This window comes from Camelus bactrianus, chromosome 32, assembly GCF_048773025.1.
Source record: "Camelus bactrianus isolate YW-2024 breed Bactrian camel chromosome 32, ASM4877302v1, whole genome shotgun sequence".
NCBI classification, from domain to species: Eukaryota; Metazoa; Chordata; class Mammalia; order Artiodactyla; family Camelidae; genus Camelus; species Camelus bactrianus.
In genome coordinates, this window is record NC_133570.1 from 6960832 (window position 1) to 6981572 (window position 20741).

The window sequence follows — 20741 nt, forward strand, 5'->3', positions numbered from 1 at the left end:
TAGAAAAGAAAAGCAGATAGTGGTTGCCAGGAGCTGAGAAGTGGTAGGGTTTTTTTTTTTTTTTTTTATTGCAAACCAGGAGATGATGGCTAAAGGGAATGGGGTTTTTTGAGGGTGGGGAATGAAAATGTTCTAGGGTTAGATAGCGGTGATGGTTGCACAACTTTGTGAATATGCTAAGAGCAACTGAGTTGTGTACTTTAATTGGGTGAATTGTATGTATGTGGATTATATCCTAATAAGCTACTAAAAAAGTCAGGGTAGGAGTGGGAGTCTTTCAGAAAGTCTGTCTCCTGTGACTGAGACTTCCCTTCACCTATTAAAAGCGTCAACCATAGATCAGCCAAGAGGCATCTTTAGGGTTTACAAGGAAGACTCAATATAGCATCTAAGGAGAAAAAAAGTCTTCATGTGGGTGGCTTCACTTGGGATGTAATCAGCAATGCCTTCACTGTGGTAAAATTGTTGCTAAAGAGTTCTTCCTGGACTCCTCAATGAATCTTTTTATCTTAAACGAATTAAGGGGTGGTAGCAAGTCTTCCTTTGGCCTGTGTGTGGGCCTGATAGATAGGCAGGGACCCAAGATGTGCAGGCCTCTCTAGGTCTCTCTGTTTTGCTTCAGGTTGGAACATGCTTCTCAGTATATGGATCCCAGGAAGCATGCTGATGGGCTTCAGATTCTTTCCTTTGTTTCAGAGCAATCACATTAAGCATAAAATTAACTCAAGTTTGAGTGCAGGGAGTAGATTCCGTTGCTTACTTGAATTTACACAGGATTGAATTCTTATAACTTAAATGTGTGGTGTTTCCATAACAGCAGCAACAGGCAGAGGAGGAACTAAAAACTGCTAGAAAAGCCACCCTTATCTTTGTAGAGCCTGCATTTGTAGACTATAGAAGAAGCATATCTAACCATCTGATTTTTTTAAAAGAAGGGGAAAAAAGGGCAAATGTCCTTAGCTCTTCTGTCAGGCATTGTTCTGATCGCTTTCCTTGTATCAACTCACTCAATCCTCATATCAACCCTTTTAGAAAGATATTATTATTATAGCCACATTTCAGAGATGAGGAAATGAAATAGGCGAGGCCACACAACAGCAATCCAAGATTCAAATCCGGGCAGCCAGGGGAATCTTGTAACACACCCAACAGGATCGATCAAGTATTTCATCCCTTGTATGCATCTTTCGTTGTTACTCCCAGACTTACTTAAGTTATTTAACTTTTCAACGTTTTAAATGTTGCCTCCTCCAACTAGTTTTAAGCTGCTATGAGCTGGGACCCGTCTTAGTTTCTCTCCAAGTGCCCTGCAGCCAGCAGTGTACTCATCTTGGAATATCCTGTTCCCTCTGCCCAAATAACTCTCCCCTTTCCTGTTTGGCTAATTTTTTACTGACTTTTGAACACCACCCTGTCTGATGGAACCTCTCCTGAGAGTACAGTCCCTACAGCTCCAAGTAAAGTTGGGACCCTACATCTGGGTTCTGCCATCATTGAGTCCTTTTATTATAGTATTTATCATAGTTGTATTGGTGTTGCCTGTTCAACTGTGTCTCTTCCCGAACTAGACTGTCAGCTCCATGGGGACAGAGGCCAGGTAATTCCACACCCACCACTGCATCCCCCCAGCCAGCACAGAGGAGGGCATACAGGAGATACCTAATTCGGAATTTGTTTTGTTTTGCTTTCTTTTGTAAATCTGATGCTAAATCTTTAGTTGGTTTCTTCCAAGGTGTTTGAGCAGGCAACTAAGTTCTCAGGGTGTAAGGAATTTCGTTTTTTATTCCTTCTCATTTCTTCATTGCCAGCTGACATCACCACATACAGCGGTCTCCAGTCTAATAGGTGCTGTTCAAAATACCATTCACCAAGGTCTCCCCCCACAGCCAGTTGGTGCAATCCTGGGGTTCTGTCTGCTGTGGTAGTCTTCCTGGCCTCCTCTGTGATCTGGGCATGAAGATTTCCTCCCACCTACCTCATGGAAGGCTCCATGAAGATGTAAGTAGGACCTTATTCATTTCTGCAGGTGCCTAAAAATCGGCTCTCAGAAGCCAAAAGGAGCTTAGGCCATTTACTTTTCTTTCTTTCTTTCTTTTTTTTTTTTTTAATTCTTTTAGGCTCTCAGCATATTAAAAAATTTTGGATGAAAAATAATTAATTCCCACTACAGGCCGTGTGGCCTAATAACATGACAAAGAAGCTGAAATCTATGATGAATGTGTCTTCTTTTCATCCCGCCAGAGACTACAATTGTTCCTACGTATAACCTAATTTGGAGATAGTTATGTCAAAAACCTAAATTTGAAGCTCAGGCCAAATGCTTCCTCAACCCAAATCCCATCGGCCCTGCCTCAAACAAAGAAGTCATTACCGATGTTTGGTGAATGAAGGAATGAAGGAAGGAGGGAAGGAAGAAAAGAAGGAAGGGAGGAAGGAAAGAAAAGACACATTTAACATGGTTAAATAACGGGTTAAAAACGAAGAGAAGATTTTGTTAACTGCCAACTGCAGGACGTTTGGGAAAGTTTATTGCCACGGTAACAACCCCCCAATCTCTAGGCTGTCTGCAGCGGCTCAGAACGTGTAAACCAAGTTTGCACGTGGGCTCCGCACGCTCGGCACCACATCTGAGGAGCCCCTACCTCCTGAGCGCGCGCCCGCCCGCCCGCGCCGGAGCCCCGCGGAAACTCGCCGACCCTCCCCACCGGAAGTGACGTGTCCACGGCCTAGCAACCGTTGCCAAGGAGCTCGTCTCTAGGAACCCATTAGAGCCCGGATGCCTCCTGGGGGGAAAGTGGTTTCGTGAGGAGAATTTGAGGTAACCTCGCTAACCCGCGTTCGGAAACTCCCCCGAACCCCGAAATAGAAGCGAGCGAGCTCCCCTCCTCTTTCCCTTCTCAGCACCACACCTCGCAAGTGAAGGGGTCGCAGCAAAGCCCCCACATTGAGGGTTAGCCCCTGTGGGGCCTCGAGGTGATCCGGGGCGCTCCCTGGCAGGATGAACCGTCATGGGGCCCAGAGCAGCACCCGCGAGGTTCCTGGGTCGTATGTGGTCCCCTCCCCCCGAGCCTCGGGGGCAGAGGGGTGAGGACACTATTTTGGGGAGTCTTAGGAGGCTGCAGGTCCAGCGCTCTTGCGACTCTGGGACCAGGGCAGTGTCGTTTCTGTCCCGAGTTGTGCCAGATAAACGCCTGTCCTGGTTTTAATTCTTACCCCCACCCCCTCAGGTTCTTATGTGGGTGAGTGCTTGTGAATTATTGTGGCAGCTTTCCGCTGGAATAGGGAAGAGTAATTGCTTTTGCTAATTTTAGAACCCAGAGCCCACTGGGCATAGACAACCTACCTGTTCAGTACGTCTTTGTCCTTAGCGGGTGACCATCTGAAAGCTGGTGGGCACCTAGGTGGGAAACGCAGTTAGTTTCTTTTCCTGGTAACGTTTTACTCGTTTATCCATGTGTTTTGTTTTTTGGAAAAGGAAAAAAGAATATATATTTGTGTGTATATATGTTATGTTTTATATATGTAATTTCTACATATATAACGCCTAAATGATTTTTAAAAATTTTAAAATATGTCATTTCATTTTTTATTTTGGGAGGGGGAGGTAATTAATTTTACTTATTGAAGAAGTACTGGGGATTGAACCCAGGACCCCGTGCATGCCAAGCAAGCACTCCACTACTTGAGCTATGCCCCTCCACCTAAAAATTAAATATATCATGTGTGAAAGTTGTGACATGGACTTTTATATAAAATACTTTCAACAGTGGAAAAATTGCTTCTCCAATGTGGATTTTTATTTAATTTATGCAAAGGTTTTCCTTTTACAGCTTGAAGGAAACTTCACATTAAACTACATTGGTTATCTTTTCTACCATCTTCTGGCTTATTTTTCAGCAATAATAATCATTTACTCATAATATTATCATAATTATAGGGAAATGATAATATTTATACATTTTGATGTTTTCTAAATATCCAGCTCCACCCACTGAATGTAAAAAAATCTATTTCAGAGCAAGGTTCATGCAGCTCCAACTAATATCTTACATAAAATGGCATCTCTTCATTCATGATTAAAAACTATTAGGGATCACTGAAGTATTTTTTTTCTTTCTTTCTTTCTGTAGCAGTTCATTTTTTAATTCATTTTTTAAAAATTGCTGGTTTAAAAAACTGCTTGCTTGCAACTTTCTACCACTTATTCCCATACTAAACATGCAAGAAACATTAGGGGTCTTGGTTAAGCTGTTTCAACAATTAGTCAGATAATCAATGTTTTAAAAAATTTATGATCTTTCTCACTGCCACCTTGTTTAGGCTTATGTTTTTTTCTGACCTTGGGCCTGTGAACAAATTCATTAAGTCTAACAGAAGAAGCCACTGTTTTAGATGCAGTGGGTATTCAGAGATAGAATTAGGCAGATATGTCCTCATGGAATTTACAGTTTAGTAGAGAAGAGAAACTGTACAGTAGTAACTAGTACAAAATAGAAAAGTAACTCCAGGAGAGCAGTACAGATAAAGTGGTCAACTTGGAGGGCAGGTGCTGCTATTCTGATGCAGAACGTGGAGGGCAGCGATTTCCTGGAGGAACTTGCATTTGGAGGGCAGGGCTTGAAAGACAGGTAGGATTTAACCTCTGGAGGGTGGGTCGGCGGGGGAAGGAGAATAGCCCTATAGTCCTAGGCAGAGAAAACGGTATTAACTGAAGGCAGAGGAGGAGAGACTATTTAGGGAGCAGTGATTATTTTAGCTGAAGTTTGAAAGGGTGAAAGGTAACAATTTGGAAATAAAATCGGGAAAGGCGAAATTGAGCTAGATCTTAAAGAGTCTCAAAATCCAGGACTTTGGACTTTATTTTGTAGGCAGTCAGAAGCCTACAAATGATTTGGAATGTGAGAGGCAGAGACCCGAACTATTGAAGGCAAAGGAGATGAAGGCCTGAGTTACTAGAGCCAGTGCCTACAAGGCCAAGCCAATAACGTCAGTGAGTAAAGAGTAGCAGGGGAGGAAAACAAAACACACCCGAAAAGCACATACCCAGGCTGAAGCTTGCAGCCTCTCCCCAGTTTCAGACGGCTGTGGCCTTATACCAAGTGGACCCAGGGTTGCCAGATCTGATTTTCAAGAGAAATTGGAAATTTGGATTAATGTGGACTGCTAATAAAGAAAAAAAATTAGAAGCATGTCTACAGGCTAACAAGTTTTTATCCTTGAGTAGAAGTTGTGGAGCTGAATGGGAGAAATGTTAGTGTAGGTGGGATTTATTATTCATTTGTCTATGTTAATTTGATGTTAATTCATGTGATTGTTATTACACCAGATGCATATATAAAAACACACAGCATTAAGTGTTAACAGTATTCATAATAAAGTCTGCATACTCTAATTTCTTTCAACAAAATAATCCTTTCCACAGCAGTTTGCATGCCATGTAGAATTATACTTTCTATGCCTACTTCTTATGAACTTAATACTGATTTTTTGTTTACTGTATTTTTGTTAACACAGAACTTTGTTACCAACAAATTGGATTTTTTTTCCTGTATTTTTATTCTTTAGTTTAAATTATAAGGCCTAATTATGAGTGATCAAATCAAATTCATCGTGGACAATCTCAATAAGGAGCCTTTTAGGAAGAACTATAATTTAATCACATTTGATTCCCTGGAGCCAATGCAACTATTACAAGTTCTCAATGATGTTCTGGCTGAGATTGACCCAAAGGTAAGAATTTTCTCTTTCTCTGTGATGAAAAGGGCAGCAAGAAAGTCCGTTTCTGCCACTAAATATCTGTGAGTATTGGGCAAATTACTTAACCTCTCTGGGCCTAATTTTTCATGCCTGTAAAATGGTAGTGCTTTTAAGTTTTCTCTACTACCTCAAAAATAAATTATCTACTTGTACCTTATTTAGAAATTATTTGTCTGCTTCCAAACATAAATAGATTTGGTCCTGGAATGAAAGTGCTCGTACAAAAGGTTTTATTGTATTGCAAGTTAGCTCATGTCTCTCATACACCGGCCTTTTCCACTGGAGGCTTTTTTAAACTTGACCTTCTTAATATGAATCCTGATTTGACTTGTGTGTACCCTCACTTGGAATCTAGGGCCTCCATACTTGATCTGTTTTTATGAAGAGACCCCATTGTGACTATTATGCTCTAGCAGAACAGTTTTGTCAGTGGGATTAAATATTGTTCTTTGTTAGATACACAATAACAACGTTTTTTTTTTTTCAATTTCTTTATTTGTTAGCAAGTTGTGGATATCCGAGAGGAGATGCCAGAGCAGACAGCCAAACGGATGTTGAGCCTTCTTGGTATCCTTAAATACAAACCTCCAGGAAATGCCACGGACATGTAAGAATCTGATCAAGTGATGCTTTCTTAGAGCTGTGCTTTAGTAGCCAAACCTTCATAGGCTACAGTCAGTCTTTCTAGGCAATACCTGTACTCCCCAAGTCAGTGGCCTCAAAACATCGCTGAATTTCAAAATAATCTTGAACTTTTAATGTTATTTTGTCACGCAGACGTCTTAAGTGGGTCAGTTCTTTCTCCTAATCAGAAAAGTCAGGCAAATCCACTATTCCATTTTTTCATTTATCTACCATAAAACAATAACTTAAAGCTGCCCAGTAAATGAAGTGAAGTATTAAGGCTGACCACGCCAGTTAATGGTTCCAAAGCAACCTCCCCATATATTCCAGTGAAATATTGTGGGCCTAATTTTATAATTGTTAATGTGCAGACTGACTTTAGAATAGCCTTGGTTTTATTTTTTTAAAAAGTCATGGAAAGTCATCAGGAAATTGTAAATTGGATTTTGAGCAATTGTTAATCTCTTTTCAAGGTTTACTTACAAGCCTCTGTGTGTTTATTTTCTTTTTATAGGAGTACCTTTCGTCAGGGCCTGGTGATTGGAAGTAAACCTGTAATTTATCCAGTGCTCCACTGGCTTCTTCAGAGGACTAATGAACTGAAGAAAAGAGCATATTTAGCTCGTTTTTTAATAAAACTTGAGGTACCAAGTGAGTTTCTTCAGGATGAAACTGTGGCTGATACCAATAAACAGGTATATAATATATAAATGGTATTTTTAAGCTATCTGTAGTGGGTTGCAAGGTGTACATGTTGAAATATATGTTGATCTCTCTTAAGTTTATTTGCTATCTGTATTACCTGGGGCACCAAGGTAAAATAAGTTATCAGCTAACGTTCAACTGTAATCATGTATGAAAATATTGACTGTACACAAATACCATTTTGATGATTAAAGTATGTGGTTAGCAAAAAACCCTAAAATTAGGATTTTAAAATTTAATTTATTATTTAAGAAATGTGGGTAGATAGGATCCTGGACTTGGAACTGCAGAGCACTTTGTTGATCAGTTAGTGACTATTACAATTTGTCATCCAAATCAGAGAGAAAAAGGACTATCAAAATAATTACACCAGACACAACATTGTAAACTGACTATAACTCAATAAAATAAAATTTAAAAAAAAAAGTTACACCAGAGCAAAAGATGTGAACTGACACTACCCCAGTTAAATTGGGACATGTGAGCACCTTTAAAGATTGTGTGTAGGCAAAGAAGCCAGGCTTGTGCTCTCAAAAGAAGGTCTCAAGCAGGCAGAAGGTAGAGAAAGGACCAGGAATTTGAAATTTCAGTGCTGTTTCCTCACCCGAGTTTTGGGGTGATACTGGGTTCTGGCCTTAAGGTCTTAAAGCTCTTGACTGCTCAGGATTCTGGCTGGGCTCACTCCTGGTCCTGGGATTTCAAAGCATTGCCCATCAAAGATTATGGAAGGAGAGGATTCAGGCTTAAGATTTGAAAGGACTTTGGTTTGGAAGGAAAAAAAAAACCTCTGTTTAGCACTTTGTGTTTTTGTTCCATAGTGGGTACATGGACTTATTTGTGCCCGTATGTTGTGAACAGTTTGTCAGTCTCTCTCCCCAATGGATTGTGAGGTCTATGAAGACAGGTATCATGTTTTATCCATCTTTGTTTTTCTCCAGGGTTTTGTAGGGTTGCTTCTATATGGTATGTGCCCAAAATTTTGCATTGAAACAAAATGATCAACTGAATGTTGAATTTTCATCCATATATTATGTTATTTTGCGTAGCCATGGTGGTCACTCAAAAGAGTCAGTATTGATCTCTTAAGACATTTCTAGGGTTGAAAGTTTTATGCAAATAATTATGTCAAACTTTACATTAGAAGCCATGAGAAAAGTACAGCAGAATGAGACCACCACAGCCCTTACTTTGAAGACTTTACATTATGTGAGAAGTAGAGAAGTGAAAACATGAAGTATTTTCTCTTCCCTGCCATCCCCCGTCAATAAATTGGATAAAAACTAATGCCTCTGGAGGAAGTTTATTAATAGTTTTTACTAAATATGCCCAGCTAATTATTAATGGAAAATTAATAATAATAAAGACATATTTGTTCTTGAAGCATCTTTTGAGTTGTGTATATAAAATGACTTACACAGTTAGCCAGTCATTTAGCAGAGAGCCTGATTAAAAATGCACATTGTCTTTCTGAATGAAGAGTTTTAGAATCATTGATTTACAGATTTGCAGGATATTATCAGTGAAGAAAAAATGTTATTAATTTCCTGTCATTATCCACCAAAAATACTATTTAAAAAAATTTTGGATAAGAGTTGAGATTTTTTTCATTCATTCAGCTATTTTTTATTGAAAACTTTTATCAGTTATGCACTATTCTAGGCCCCAGGGATACAGAAGTCTACATGAGTAATATGATCTTTGTCCTCCTGGCTCTCACTGTCTAAAGGAGGGAGGCAGACCAGTAACTAGCAATTACAATTTTATACGGTATTTACTCTGATATCATGATACTCTGATATAGGATAGATACAGGGCTAGAGAAGGCTCTTTGAGGATAGTGAGGTCTATGCTTAGACCTGGAGGATGAATAAGAGATACCCAGGCTGGGGGTGAGGGGGTCACAGGTATTCTCAGAGGAATAGGGTGTGGAAATCGAAGGTGAGAGTATGGACTATTCCAGGGATTGAAAGAATACCAACATGGCTAGAGTACAGAATGTGAGTTAGGAAAGTAACCAGAGAAGTCTTTAGTGACTGGATAATATACACCTACTTTTTTGTGTCCTATATAAATGTTTAAGGATGTATTTTAATGCTATTCTATAATGATTTAAGTAATCACTGTAGGTTAATAGATAACTTTATTAAGAGAAGCCTACTAAAAATAATAAAAATAAAAAATAGAAAAAAGAAAAGCCTACTGAATCTAGTCATTAGTTTATCATTTTTTCAACTTGTTCTTTTAGTATGAAGAGTTGATGGAAGCCTTTAAAACTTTGCATAAAGAATGTGAACAGCTCAAGGCATCTGGATTTTCTACAGCAGAAATACGAAGGGTAAAGGAAAAAAAGCATCATAATTTTTCTGGATTTGAATAATATTAGATTTAGCAATTTTATTTTTAGTTAATTCAGTATGAGTCTTAAGACTATATGGAAACTAGTGATAGCAAATGGCAGATTTTCTCTTGTAGGGCGTTTGCTGGTTCTTTACTGAAGAAATTAATGAGGCCAGGCTGAATTCATAATGGATTCTTATGCACTATGTAGACCATTACCATGGATTAAAAGTAATTTAATTTTGGGTCTTTATCTAACATATATACATTGGATATATGTTATAGAAAATAGAGAAAAGAACAAAGAAGGAAAAGATCCAATTGTTAGCACTTTGTTGTACTATATCCTTTCAGGTTTTGTGTGTGTATATGTGTGTGTATTTGGGATCACGCTGTATCCATAATTATTTGTATCTTATTATTTTTTAATCATTACATTGTGAATATATTCCCATGGTTATCTTTCTACAATATGATTTTTAATGACTAAATAATACTCCATGGTACAGATAGTTTAACCATTTTTAGTGTTTTGTTTTCATTTCTTTCTGTTATAGATAATGCTCTGATTATCTTCTACATAAATTTACTTTGGGATATCTGTGATTGTTTCCTTAGAATAAATTTCTAGAAGTGGAATTCTTATTAAAGCATATGAGAACTTTTAGGACTTTTGATGCATGTTACTTAATGTTCTCCAAAAATATCTTTATATTCTCACCAGGCATATAAGTTCTTTCTCTGAACACTTGCTAATTCTCACTTTCATAGATTTTGTACTTTTAGAAATAAAAACTTTATCTTCTCATTTAATCAGGACTTCTAATGTTAGTTGCTTCCTCAGGGAGGCCTTCCCAGATTCTTCAGATAGATTAGTTCCCCCAATTCTTTTTGTTTTATAACATTGATTACACTTATGATTATTTTAATGTCTGTTTTCCCAACTATATTCAGACCCTATGAGGGCAAGGACCATGTCTGTGTATCTTGTTCACCACTATATCCCTAGTGCCTATCACAGTGCCCTGCATATGGTAGGTTCTCAGTAAGAGTTTGTTGAATATACTAGATATGAAAGATGAACGCACATCTAATGCAAGAGAAAGACCCACAAGTAGATACTTATAAAAAAGTATGGAATAAGAGATAGATGTTCATCTCCTATTCCTCTATTATGTCATGTGAATGAACTCAAATGATAAAATAACCAAGATTCTGTAATTTTAATTTTGTTAATTATTACCAAATTATTTTAAACATATTCTTTGTAAGGAAATATGATTAAGCTAAAAGTAGAAAATAGTTCATTCATAACTCCATGCTCTAGCAATAACTACTACTTGTATTTTAGTGAATACATTTAAACCTTTTTCTTGGTATTGTATTATAAATAAATGTTATAGTCTGCTTCTTTCAAGTAATGTCATATCATGACTTTTTATCATGTCAGTCATCATTTTTCTGCATAATTTTTAGTGACTTTCATTGTGTTGTGACATAATTTACTTAATAATCTTCAAACAATTGGGTCATTTCCAATTTTTAGATATAAATAGCACCTAAGACAATCCTTACAGTGTCCCAGAGGTGAAGTTACTGGGCCAGAAAGTATGCACATTTATTTTAAGACTTGATATTGTTCTTCAATACAATGCCACCAGTAGGGAGTAACAGTGTCTATTTCCGCAAACTGTATCAATACTGACTACCATGTATATTTTTCATTTTAGTATTGCTGTGAGACTTAGCTTATTAGGTTTTGGGGCTTGGTAAGGACTTTTTTTTTTGTTTTTACTGGAAATATTGTGGAGCTGATTAAAAGGAAGGTGGTTTGTTTGAAGTCTTTATTTGTAGAAAGGAATTTGGTTAATTGACAAAAGCCAGACACAAATTTATGTCCTGAAAACACCATAGTCTTAAAAACAATTTTGATGGAAAATTGGCAGAATATATAGTTTGATATTTAATAGAGCAGATGGGATGTCAGCAGCTGTTGTTCATGTTTTTAGACCTGCACACTTTCCATTGTAGAAAATTTTTGGAAAATCACGTGCCCATATTTGAAATCAGAATACAAATGTGCCAGTTGGTAGCTTTACCTTGCTACTTTATAACCTGTTTTAGTTGCTTTTCTAGATGAACACCAAGATGCCAAATAAAGAACTCTGGTTGGGGGACAGAAATGCCCTTTATCTAAAAGGGGATCTTGGTTGCTTACGGCTCTAGTTGTAAGTGAAGAAAATGGAAGATGCATAATCATATAAAAACCTCACTTGAATTCTACAGATGAAGAATACTTTTCCTTATAATGTCTTCTTGACTGTTTTTTAGGATATCAGTGCGATGGAGGAAGAAAAGGATCAGCTCATTAAGAGAGTTGAACGTTTGAAGAAAAGGGTAAGGCAAGAGCTAGCACTGTAAGACTTTGGCCCCAAGTCCTAAGGACTTGCAAAGATTTAGGAATGCAAATAAAGATTAAGCAAGGCGTGAGTGTACATCTAAGGATGGACTCAAATAACATTGATGGGAAGGGAATCTCCCTGGGCAGTAGCCCAGAACTTTTAAGGACCTGGAGTCTGGAACTTTCATGTCATCTCTCGGGAATACTATTTACCAAAAGGAAATGATAAGTGGATGTCTGCGTTATGTGACCTCCTAATGTCTGTCTTAAACCTGACAGTAACATATACTACTTATTCCCATACTGTAGGTGGAGACAGTTCAGAATCATCAACGGATGCTTAAAATAGCAAGACAACTTCGAGTTGAGAAAGAGAGAGAAGAATTTCTTGCCCAACAGAAACAGGAACAAAAGAATCAGGTATCCACATAAAAGTTTATATTCTCATGATCATTCAAATGCTGGAAGCTCCTGTTTCCCTTTGTTAACATGATAGAATACTCTTTTAAGGTATTTTGTGCCACCAACAGCAGAAACAATACCACATTTGGGGTTCTGTATCCTCTGTATGTATCTATACACTATCTTTTGGTCTACGCTTAATTCATGTTGTTGCAACATTGCAGAATATTCATTGTAATGTTAAGCAGTAAGATTAACTGTGAATAAAGCTTCTAGAATCTCTAAAGGGTATCCTGAGATTCTGGGGCTATGAGAGCGTTCATTTTATTCCACTGATCACAGTATTCTTTATTCTTTTGTGAAAAGACACAAAATCACACACAGTCCATGTTTTTATACTTTGCCTTCAAGAAAAAATAATTTGTCCAGGAAGTACTTCTTTTATTTTATTAAAAATCTATCTTAAAACTGAGTAGACTTGTACATTAAAAATACATATCAAATCAGCTCCAGTTCCTACGAAACGGGTAGTTTAGGTGTTTGACTCTTTTGGAACTTGACTTGGCATCAGAATAGTTACACTGCAGCAGTGAGCTGCCTTGCCCACGCCCTGAATGGTTACTTAGCATCAGCTTCTGATTCTGAGACGTGATTTCAGAGAATGCTAGCATTCCTTAGAATTGAGAAAACTGTGTTTTAACAAGAAAAGCCTGGTGCATGTATTTCTTTAACAAGTATTTTTCTTTGATCACCTAATTCAACAAATAACTAAAGAAAAATTTCTAAAAGCTTTTTTTTTAAGTGTTACATGAAAAGATATTGAGAGAACCAGTTAAATTTTTGGTTTAGCATAATAATTTCCTTGGTTCTTATTATTTGTTCCTTTTATATCACAAGAATTATGTGGAACTTGTAATTTTCATTGCTTGTCTTTGTGAGTGATAGGTTTCAAGCAAGTAATAGAGTTTTTAAATTGTATTTTAAAGCTATTTCATGCAGTGCAGAGACTACAAAGAATACAAAACCAGCTGAAAAGTATGCGCCATGCAGCAGCAGATGCGAAGCCTGAAAGTAAGTAGAAATTGTCATATGATACAGGTGATCGTGTAATGTGATATAGGTGATTGTATCAGTGAGAATATTAGTTTAAATTGATCGTCTTCCTTAAAGCAATCAACTATTGGGAATTAATTGTCATCAAGTGATAGCTCAGCATTTTGGGGCATCATTTTTCATAACTAGTAAATGACAGCCCTGATGAAGATACCCTTAAATGTTCACCTGGGGTTTCTTAATTCCCTTTCAGTGTTTTGTCAGGGTAGTGAAGGTAATGAAAACCACCATGGAGGAAGGCTCTCTGGTGTGTGAATATGTAAGATACTTAGAAAGGATGTTATGTGAAAGATGGATGGAAAAAATAGCATTATTGGTTTTCATGCCAGGCCTATAAAAAAAAAGAATAAATTCCTGGACCCTTAAAACTGAGTGTTTTCTCATATTTTGGGTTCTGCCAGTGACATGGGTATCCCTGTCTTTGTTGTCATATTAGCTTTACATAGAGAATAAGTTGTTCTAATATCTCAGATTATACCACCAAACCCACCCTAGTCAGTTTTTAAGTGTTTTTTTCGCTCATCAGAAGGGAGATCTTGCAAACTGGAAGTGCAGTACAAAGCTCTCACTGGTGTTGAAGACATATTCCAGTGTAAATATGCAGCTGTTAGAGGGTAAATTTATCTTTTTCTAGTATTCTGTGAAATATTATACTCTAAGATATAATACATAGAATGACTGTAATAAAGAAGACAATCAATAAAAAGTGTTGACAAGGATGTGGAGAAATTGGAACCTGCATACACTGCTGGTGGGAATATAAAATGATGCAACCACTTTGGAAAACAATTTGGCAGTTCCTCAAAAAAAGTTAAAAATGTAGTTACCATATGATCCAGCAATTTCATTCCTAGATATCTGCCCAAGAGAATTGAAAACATATGTCTACACAAAAACTTGTACATAAATGTTCATAGCAGCACTGCTCACAGTAGCCAAAAAGTAGAAACAACCCCAGTATCCTTAAACTGTTGAATGAGTAAACAGTGGAATATTATTCACTAATAAAAGGAATGAAGTATTGATACATGCTGTAATATGGATGAATTGCCAAAACATCTTAAGTGAAAGAAACTAGTCAAAAAGACCATATATTATATGATCCCGTTTGTATGAAATTTTCAGAATAAGCAAATCCATAGAGATAAAAATCAAACTAGTTAGGGGATTGTAGGGGAGGACAGTTGTGTTGGTGGGTGAGTGTTTAGGGGGAGGAAGTGACTGCTAGTTGGTATAGAGGCTTCTTTTGAAGTTGATAAAAATGATCTAAAATTGATTGTGGTGATCGTTATATGATTCTGTGAATATACTAAAAAAACCATTTAATTGTACAGTTTAAATGGATGAATTTTATGACTATATGGTAAATTATATCTCAATAAAGCTGTTAAAAGAGATAATACAGTATTTCCTTGATTCTAGACACATAGTCTTTCCAATTTTAATTGTTTTTGCAACAGGAGTATATTTTACACTTTATATATACATTTAACATGGTAGTTGTAATTTAGTTGATGGTGTCTTATAATTGATGGCACCTTAAAATCAAGGAAACATGGTATATTTAATTGATATCTAAGAAACCAGTATATTATTCCCTGCAACGTATATGGTTAAATACATGTTAATCAATGGCTTTCCATAGAATCTCTCACTCCTCTCAGTCATAGATTCAGATCCAGGCAATACCTGGAAGTTGGTGTGCATTTAGTTGTTGGTGTCATTTGATTATTTATTCACTAAGTTTTCGCTTTTTAGGAGAATGTTAATTTTCAAGACAAAAATTTTAATGCTTTTTTTCTCCTTAGCATAATATATAATATATCTTCTCAGTATGTGTTCTTTGGATTTGATGTCCCTTCATATCTTTACTGTAAAAAATTAAGACGTCTTCAAAGTAAATTCATTAAATTGTAGCTATTTAAAAATTAATATCAATAAGCAATTTGTTTACATAGGTCCATCCTTGCTAAGTGATTTTTAGAACTTACCACTTAATTTTTGAGAATGAAGATAATGTATACAAATCTGAAAGATTTGGTGTGCAGAAAAATAATCAATTGATCCATACAGTTTAATACAATTTAAAATGTTAGCCTGAACATGTGTTTCTACAATATTTGTTATCCTTAATTTTATTAGGTTAAATATTTTTTGCGATTATGTTTTAATTCTGATAACTAAACAGAATATCAAGAGATATTTACAGTACTAATAGTACTTCACTTTTTGAGTTGTTAGACTTTATTTTGCTTTGGCTGTCTAACCTAAATAGAATTGTTTGGGTCAGGAAATACAAACTATTTAGTAATAAAATGGACAAATAAACTTGCTCTGCTTGGGGCATCTCTTGAAATGTTGGTTTAAAATATTAATATAAGTAATATGTTAGTGGATGCCGCTAAACAATAAAATCAGTTGCATTGTTAATAGTAATAGAAATAATTGGCTCAAACCAGTAGTCCATTAATTCAATATTTATTGAACACCTGCTACACATCAGGTACTGTGCTAAGTGCTGGGAATAGAAAGCAAAGATATTTCTATTCAAGTGCTCAGAATCTACTGGGGAAATAACAAGCACTGGGCAGTTACAGTGCAGTGTGACAAAAACACCGATGGAACTCAGCACAGGGTTCAGTGAGAACAAAGAGGCAAAGAGCACCAGACCCTAACGAAGAGTCAAATGGCTTCCTGGAGGTGTGGCAGTTGAGTTGGGTTAAAGCTGGAGAGGTAAAGGAGTGGAAGCCATTCCATGCCAATGCACAGTGACCTGAAAGAACACAAATAATAGTGAGCTGAGCGAATGACAGAGAAAGAAGTGGAGATAAAAGGGCAAGCTTCTTCTGACTGCTTGTGTTTGAAAAGAAGGCAAGAGAGGGTGTGTGCAAATGATTGAGAATTGAGGGAGGACAGTCGTGTAGTGGTGTTTATAGGCTGGAGGAAAGAGTCAGACAAATGAAGATTTGAAGATTCAGGAGGAAAAAGGGAAAATTGGTAACAGCCTTTCCTGTGTCCTCCCTTGTATTCCATGTGTTGCATTGAATGTTCTACAGCAATTACTGCAATATGTTCATTGTTGGCATATCTGACTCTGACTCAACTAAACTCCAGGCTAGTCCCCAAGTCATAATTGTTCTATTTCCATGCTTTAGCACACTAGATTACACACAGCCAGCATTCAGTAAATAACCTGTTAAATAGTTAGGAGGTGGGAGTAAAGACTTAAATCCTAGATAGGAAGAAAATGACCCTTTCCACAGGTGGGAGGGGAGTCAAGTAAGAATAAAAATGGCTGAAAATATTAAAATAAGATATGTGTGCAGTATGTGTTTTTTGTGGGTGGACAGGAAGTGGGGAGTAGGAAGTTAAGGAGTTCTTTCTTTGTTCACATCTTTCTGGGAAGCAGAGCCTTAAGCATTATATTCAGCAGCCTAGGAAAAGAATAAATTAAGCTGATGTTCAGTTGATTCATTTAGTTTAACAGGATCCATCTAAATTTTTTAGTAACAAAAAATGACTTACAAAAAGTTTCTATTTGCTTAAATAACATAAAAGTTTTAGTGTAACAGTATAATTTGTATTTTTTTACAGTAACAACCATATTATAAAACATTCACTGAAGTTAATTTACCTTTATACTCTACATATTTGTGAGATTTATTATGTAAAACAAGCTATTCATTCAGTTGTAGTAGGATCAGTGAGTTTTTTTTTTTTTAGAGAGTTTTTTTTAACTGAAGTATAGTCAGTATGCAATGTTGCATTCATCTCTGGTGTACAGCTTAGCGAATCAGTTATACACACATACACACTCATACACACATATATATTCTTTCTCATTAGAGGTTACTACAAGATATTGAATGTAGTTCCCTGTGCTGTGTGGTAGGACCTTGTTGTTTATCTATTTTATATACAGTAGCTACTATCTGCAAATCCCAAACGCCCAATTTATCCCCGCCAAGGGTTTTTAATCAGAAAGTTTGCTGAAATCTTAGTGACCTTATATTTAATTTCACCAGGATTTTGAAAGATAACTTGTTAAAAACTGCATAGAAACATATATCTGCTTTTTAAGGTATATGTTAAAAATTTTAAGAGAAGAATTTAAAATGTGTTGGTAACTTTATGTTTTCTAACAGCTTTACTGAGGTAAAATGGACGTAGACTACATTGCACATATTTAAAGTATACACTTAAGTTTTGATATATGTATTCGCTGGTGAAACCATCAGCCTCAATCAAGATAACAAATATATCCACCACCCCCAAACATTTCCTTGTGCCCCTTTGTAATATCTCACTCCTGCCCCTCTTTGCCTCTCTGTTCTTCCCCAGGCAACCATTAATCTGCTTTGTTACTATGGATTATTTTTAAACAGGGAAAGTAATATTTAAGAATTTTAAATCTTGAAAAACATTTGAGACCTTGATTCCTTGTGTCTCTGATTACATATGATATGTTTAAGAACTTGAAGATGGAAAAACTAGTCATCTGATAGCCAGAGAAGCCAGGCTGCAGGTTTAATCAGAAACCGTATAGGAATGACTACCTAATTATAAGTGTGATTCATTAAACACTTTCTCTTCCCTCCTTTCCCCAGCTCCTAAAATGGGCTGTGGAGAGGGGGTGATTATAGAGGTGAATGGAAAACTCATGAATTTGCCATTAATAAATTTTTACACATTAATATATGTGTATATATTATGTGCACAGCAGAACTAAAAATAATGTTAAGGCTTTAGGCCAGATTTATTATGCAATCTACGTACGTAGGTTACTTAAACCGGAAATCCACTGTTTTAAAAAGTCGAGCCAGAATTTGTAAATGTGTAATGGAAAGATCTGAAATAAACCTTTTAAATCTCTTGAGGCTGGGAATTTATAACAAAACTATTATTCACTGAAAATCTGTGTGTATGTGTATTTGTGCACTCTGCCAGAATAAGAAAACTATTAAATCTTAAAAATGTAATTTAAGTTGCCACTTAACTGTATATTAATACTTTACAAAATCAAAGCTACCAAACGTGGAAAACTGAAAATGTTTATGAGTATAGGTAATTACTCTTTTTCAAATTTTAACTTATACCTTTAGTAAGGTCTTCATTGGTTTAAAGCTGAAGATTATAATGTTTTACCATTTATGAATATTGAAAATATAAATTACATCATAAGTACTGTGAAAGGAAAAGGATAAATGACTGCTTCTAGAGGAAAGAACCTGGGTTAGATTTCATTTGTGTTTTAATTTGGTTCATGGATTCCTTAAATACTTAGAAGACAAAACAGGACCTGATGATATATTTGGCTCTGCAAATGTTATTTTTTCATATTGTGGAGTATAAAAGAATTAAGTGGTAATTTGGAATGATCATGATATTACTTTTTCTGTAATTTATTCTTCTATGTAAATTGTCCTTCATTATCATTCTAATTAACATCAAAAATTTCAATGGCCAATCTTTTACTGTTCTATATAGATATTATACAGAATGCTTTTGATGGATATGCCCTACTATCCAGGTCTTATATTTTAAACTCTACAAAGCATCACTGTACCAGCTCTCTTGGGCTGAACATTCATTTATTTTATTTTTACAGGCTTAATGAAGAGGCTAGAGGAGGAGATAAAGTTTAATTCATATATGGTAACTGAAAAATTTCCTAAAGAATTAGAGAACAAGAAAAAAGAATCGCATTTTTTACAAAAAGTGGTTTCAGAGCCTGCTATGGGCCATTCTGATCTTCTTGAACTTGAATCTAAAGTAAGTAACAATCATCTTCTTTTTATAGCTCCCAGTTTAATCTCATCCCCAGTCTTGTGAAAATTATGTGAACTGCTCTCTGTAGTGTGCTACTTTGACTCTTAAGTTAACCTGTGCTAAGAGTTGACAACTCTTATGAGTTGTTCTTTATGAGAAATTATAGCATGTAATGCTGTTACTTAATCCACATGCTGTTACGAAAACCTAGTCAACTGATTAGGAAACTTAAGTAACTTGGATGTATAAATTAATGCGTATGATTGACTCATGGTTTTATATATACTCATAATCATTTAGATGGCAGTTTTTTAATATTTTAAGTATCATTCATTTTTATTTCCAAGAATAATATTATAGCAATTTTATATTTAAAGCTAATGTTTTTTATTAGCTTTTTATGCCTGCTTGAAATTACTAAACTTTCTTGTACTGCTCATTGAAACCTGATAGCATATTTCATCTTTGTTCTCCAGAAATAAAACACTAATCAAATGTACATTTTTAAAATAATAATTAAATATCATGAAAATTAACTGAAAAGTTTTGATTGCAATCCTTTAATGTGCTCAATAGTCACTGCAATTCAATACATAGTTCTGACCATTTTATTCTTTTAATTTACATATAGAAATTCGATGTCCAAGTCAGATTTGGCTCAAATTTAATGTCATAGGATTAACAGGATAATTTTAGTCTTTTCAAAGAATAGATATACTGAAAGCCAGTTAATTTTTTTTTAATTGAAGGACTGTATGCTTCTACTGGCTTTATTCAGTTTTATTTTATTACATTTGGAAACAGTTTAGATTAACGAGTAGGATAAAGGACAGCTATCATAGAACCATAGATGATTCATTAGAACAGGAAGGATTTTCAGATGTTTATGTCAACTCTCAGCTGGGTTTGTGAATTCCTTGTACTAAGTCCCTGGGAATGTTAGTCAAGATTTGCTGTAAGTGGTAACTTACAGTTACTTGAAAGTCACAGCCTAGGTGAAGGGATAACTTAAGATTTTTAGAAATCATCCTTTTGATAACAATGTGTAAATATTTCATGTAGAATACTTTAGGATAACTTAGACATGGATGGTTAAATCCATGTAAGTAATCAAATTGTGTCAATATGTATCATGAACTATGAAATACAAATTGTTTCTAAAAGTAATCATAACAACTCGCTCATAACATTAATGGAACTGTTCCTCCCATCAGAACACTGATGATAACAACTGTAAGTTCAAAGCTTTGTTTGGCCAGATGTCCCTTAGTTTATGTGATCATAGGGAGAGTTTTAACCTTTTTAACCTTTATACTGTTTTAGATAAATGAAATAAACAAACAGATCAATCAGCTGATTGAAAAGAAAATGATGAGAAATGAGCCAATTGAAGGCAAACTGTCACTATATAGGCAACAGGTAAGCCCATTCTTTTTGGCCCACATATTTAGATCTGTAATCTTGTTGATAAACATCTTCATAAACATGGTCTATGTTATCATTAGTCTTAAAGTGAGAAGAAAGTAAAGAATCAATGTTCTTCTGTCATTGTTAATCTCCAGATTATAACAAAGAATTGGTGGAAAAGCCACAAAAGACGCAAGTTCAAGTTTGAAACTCAATATATCTGATA

General features: G+C 35.8%; 1 protein-coding gene across 12 annotated transcripts in view; it reads left to right on the plus strand.

The window, feature by feature from the left end:
- Window positions 1-20741, plus strand: part of IFT81 (intraflagellar transport 81) — a 158273-nt gene that overhangs the window by 87185 nt on the left and 50347 nt on the right. For 11 of the 12 annotated variants that reach the window (XR_006720016.2, XR_012503708.1, XM_074356595.1 and 8 more), the window contains 11 exons: window positions 1809-1998; window positions 2118-2818; window positions 5566-5730; window positions 6261-6364; window positions 6896-7076; window positions 9332-9421; window positions 11755-11820; window positions 12134-12244; window positions 13213-13297; window positions 18948-19111; window positions 20432-20527. Coding sequence is in view for 10 of the 12 variants with exons in the window: in XM_074356595.1 (XP_074212696.1) it covers window positions 5587-5730; window positions 6261-6364; window positions 6896-7076; window positions 9332-9421; window positions 11755-11820; window positions 12134-12244; window positions 13213-13297; window positions 18948-19111; window positions 20432-20527 (1041 nt within the window). In the remaining 2 variants the exon portion in view is untranslated. Of the gene's footprint in view, window positions 1-1808; window positions 1999-2117; window positions 2819-5514; window positions 5731-6260; window positions 6365-6895; window positions 7077-9331; window positions 9422-11754; window positions 11821-12133; window positions 12245-13212; window positions 13298-18947; window positions 19112-20431; window positions 20528-20741 lie in introns of all 12 variants that reach the window. The other variant, XM_045506479.2, reaches the window with a different exon arrangement.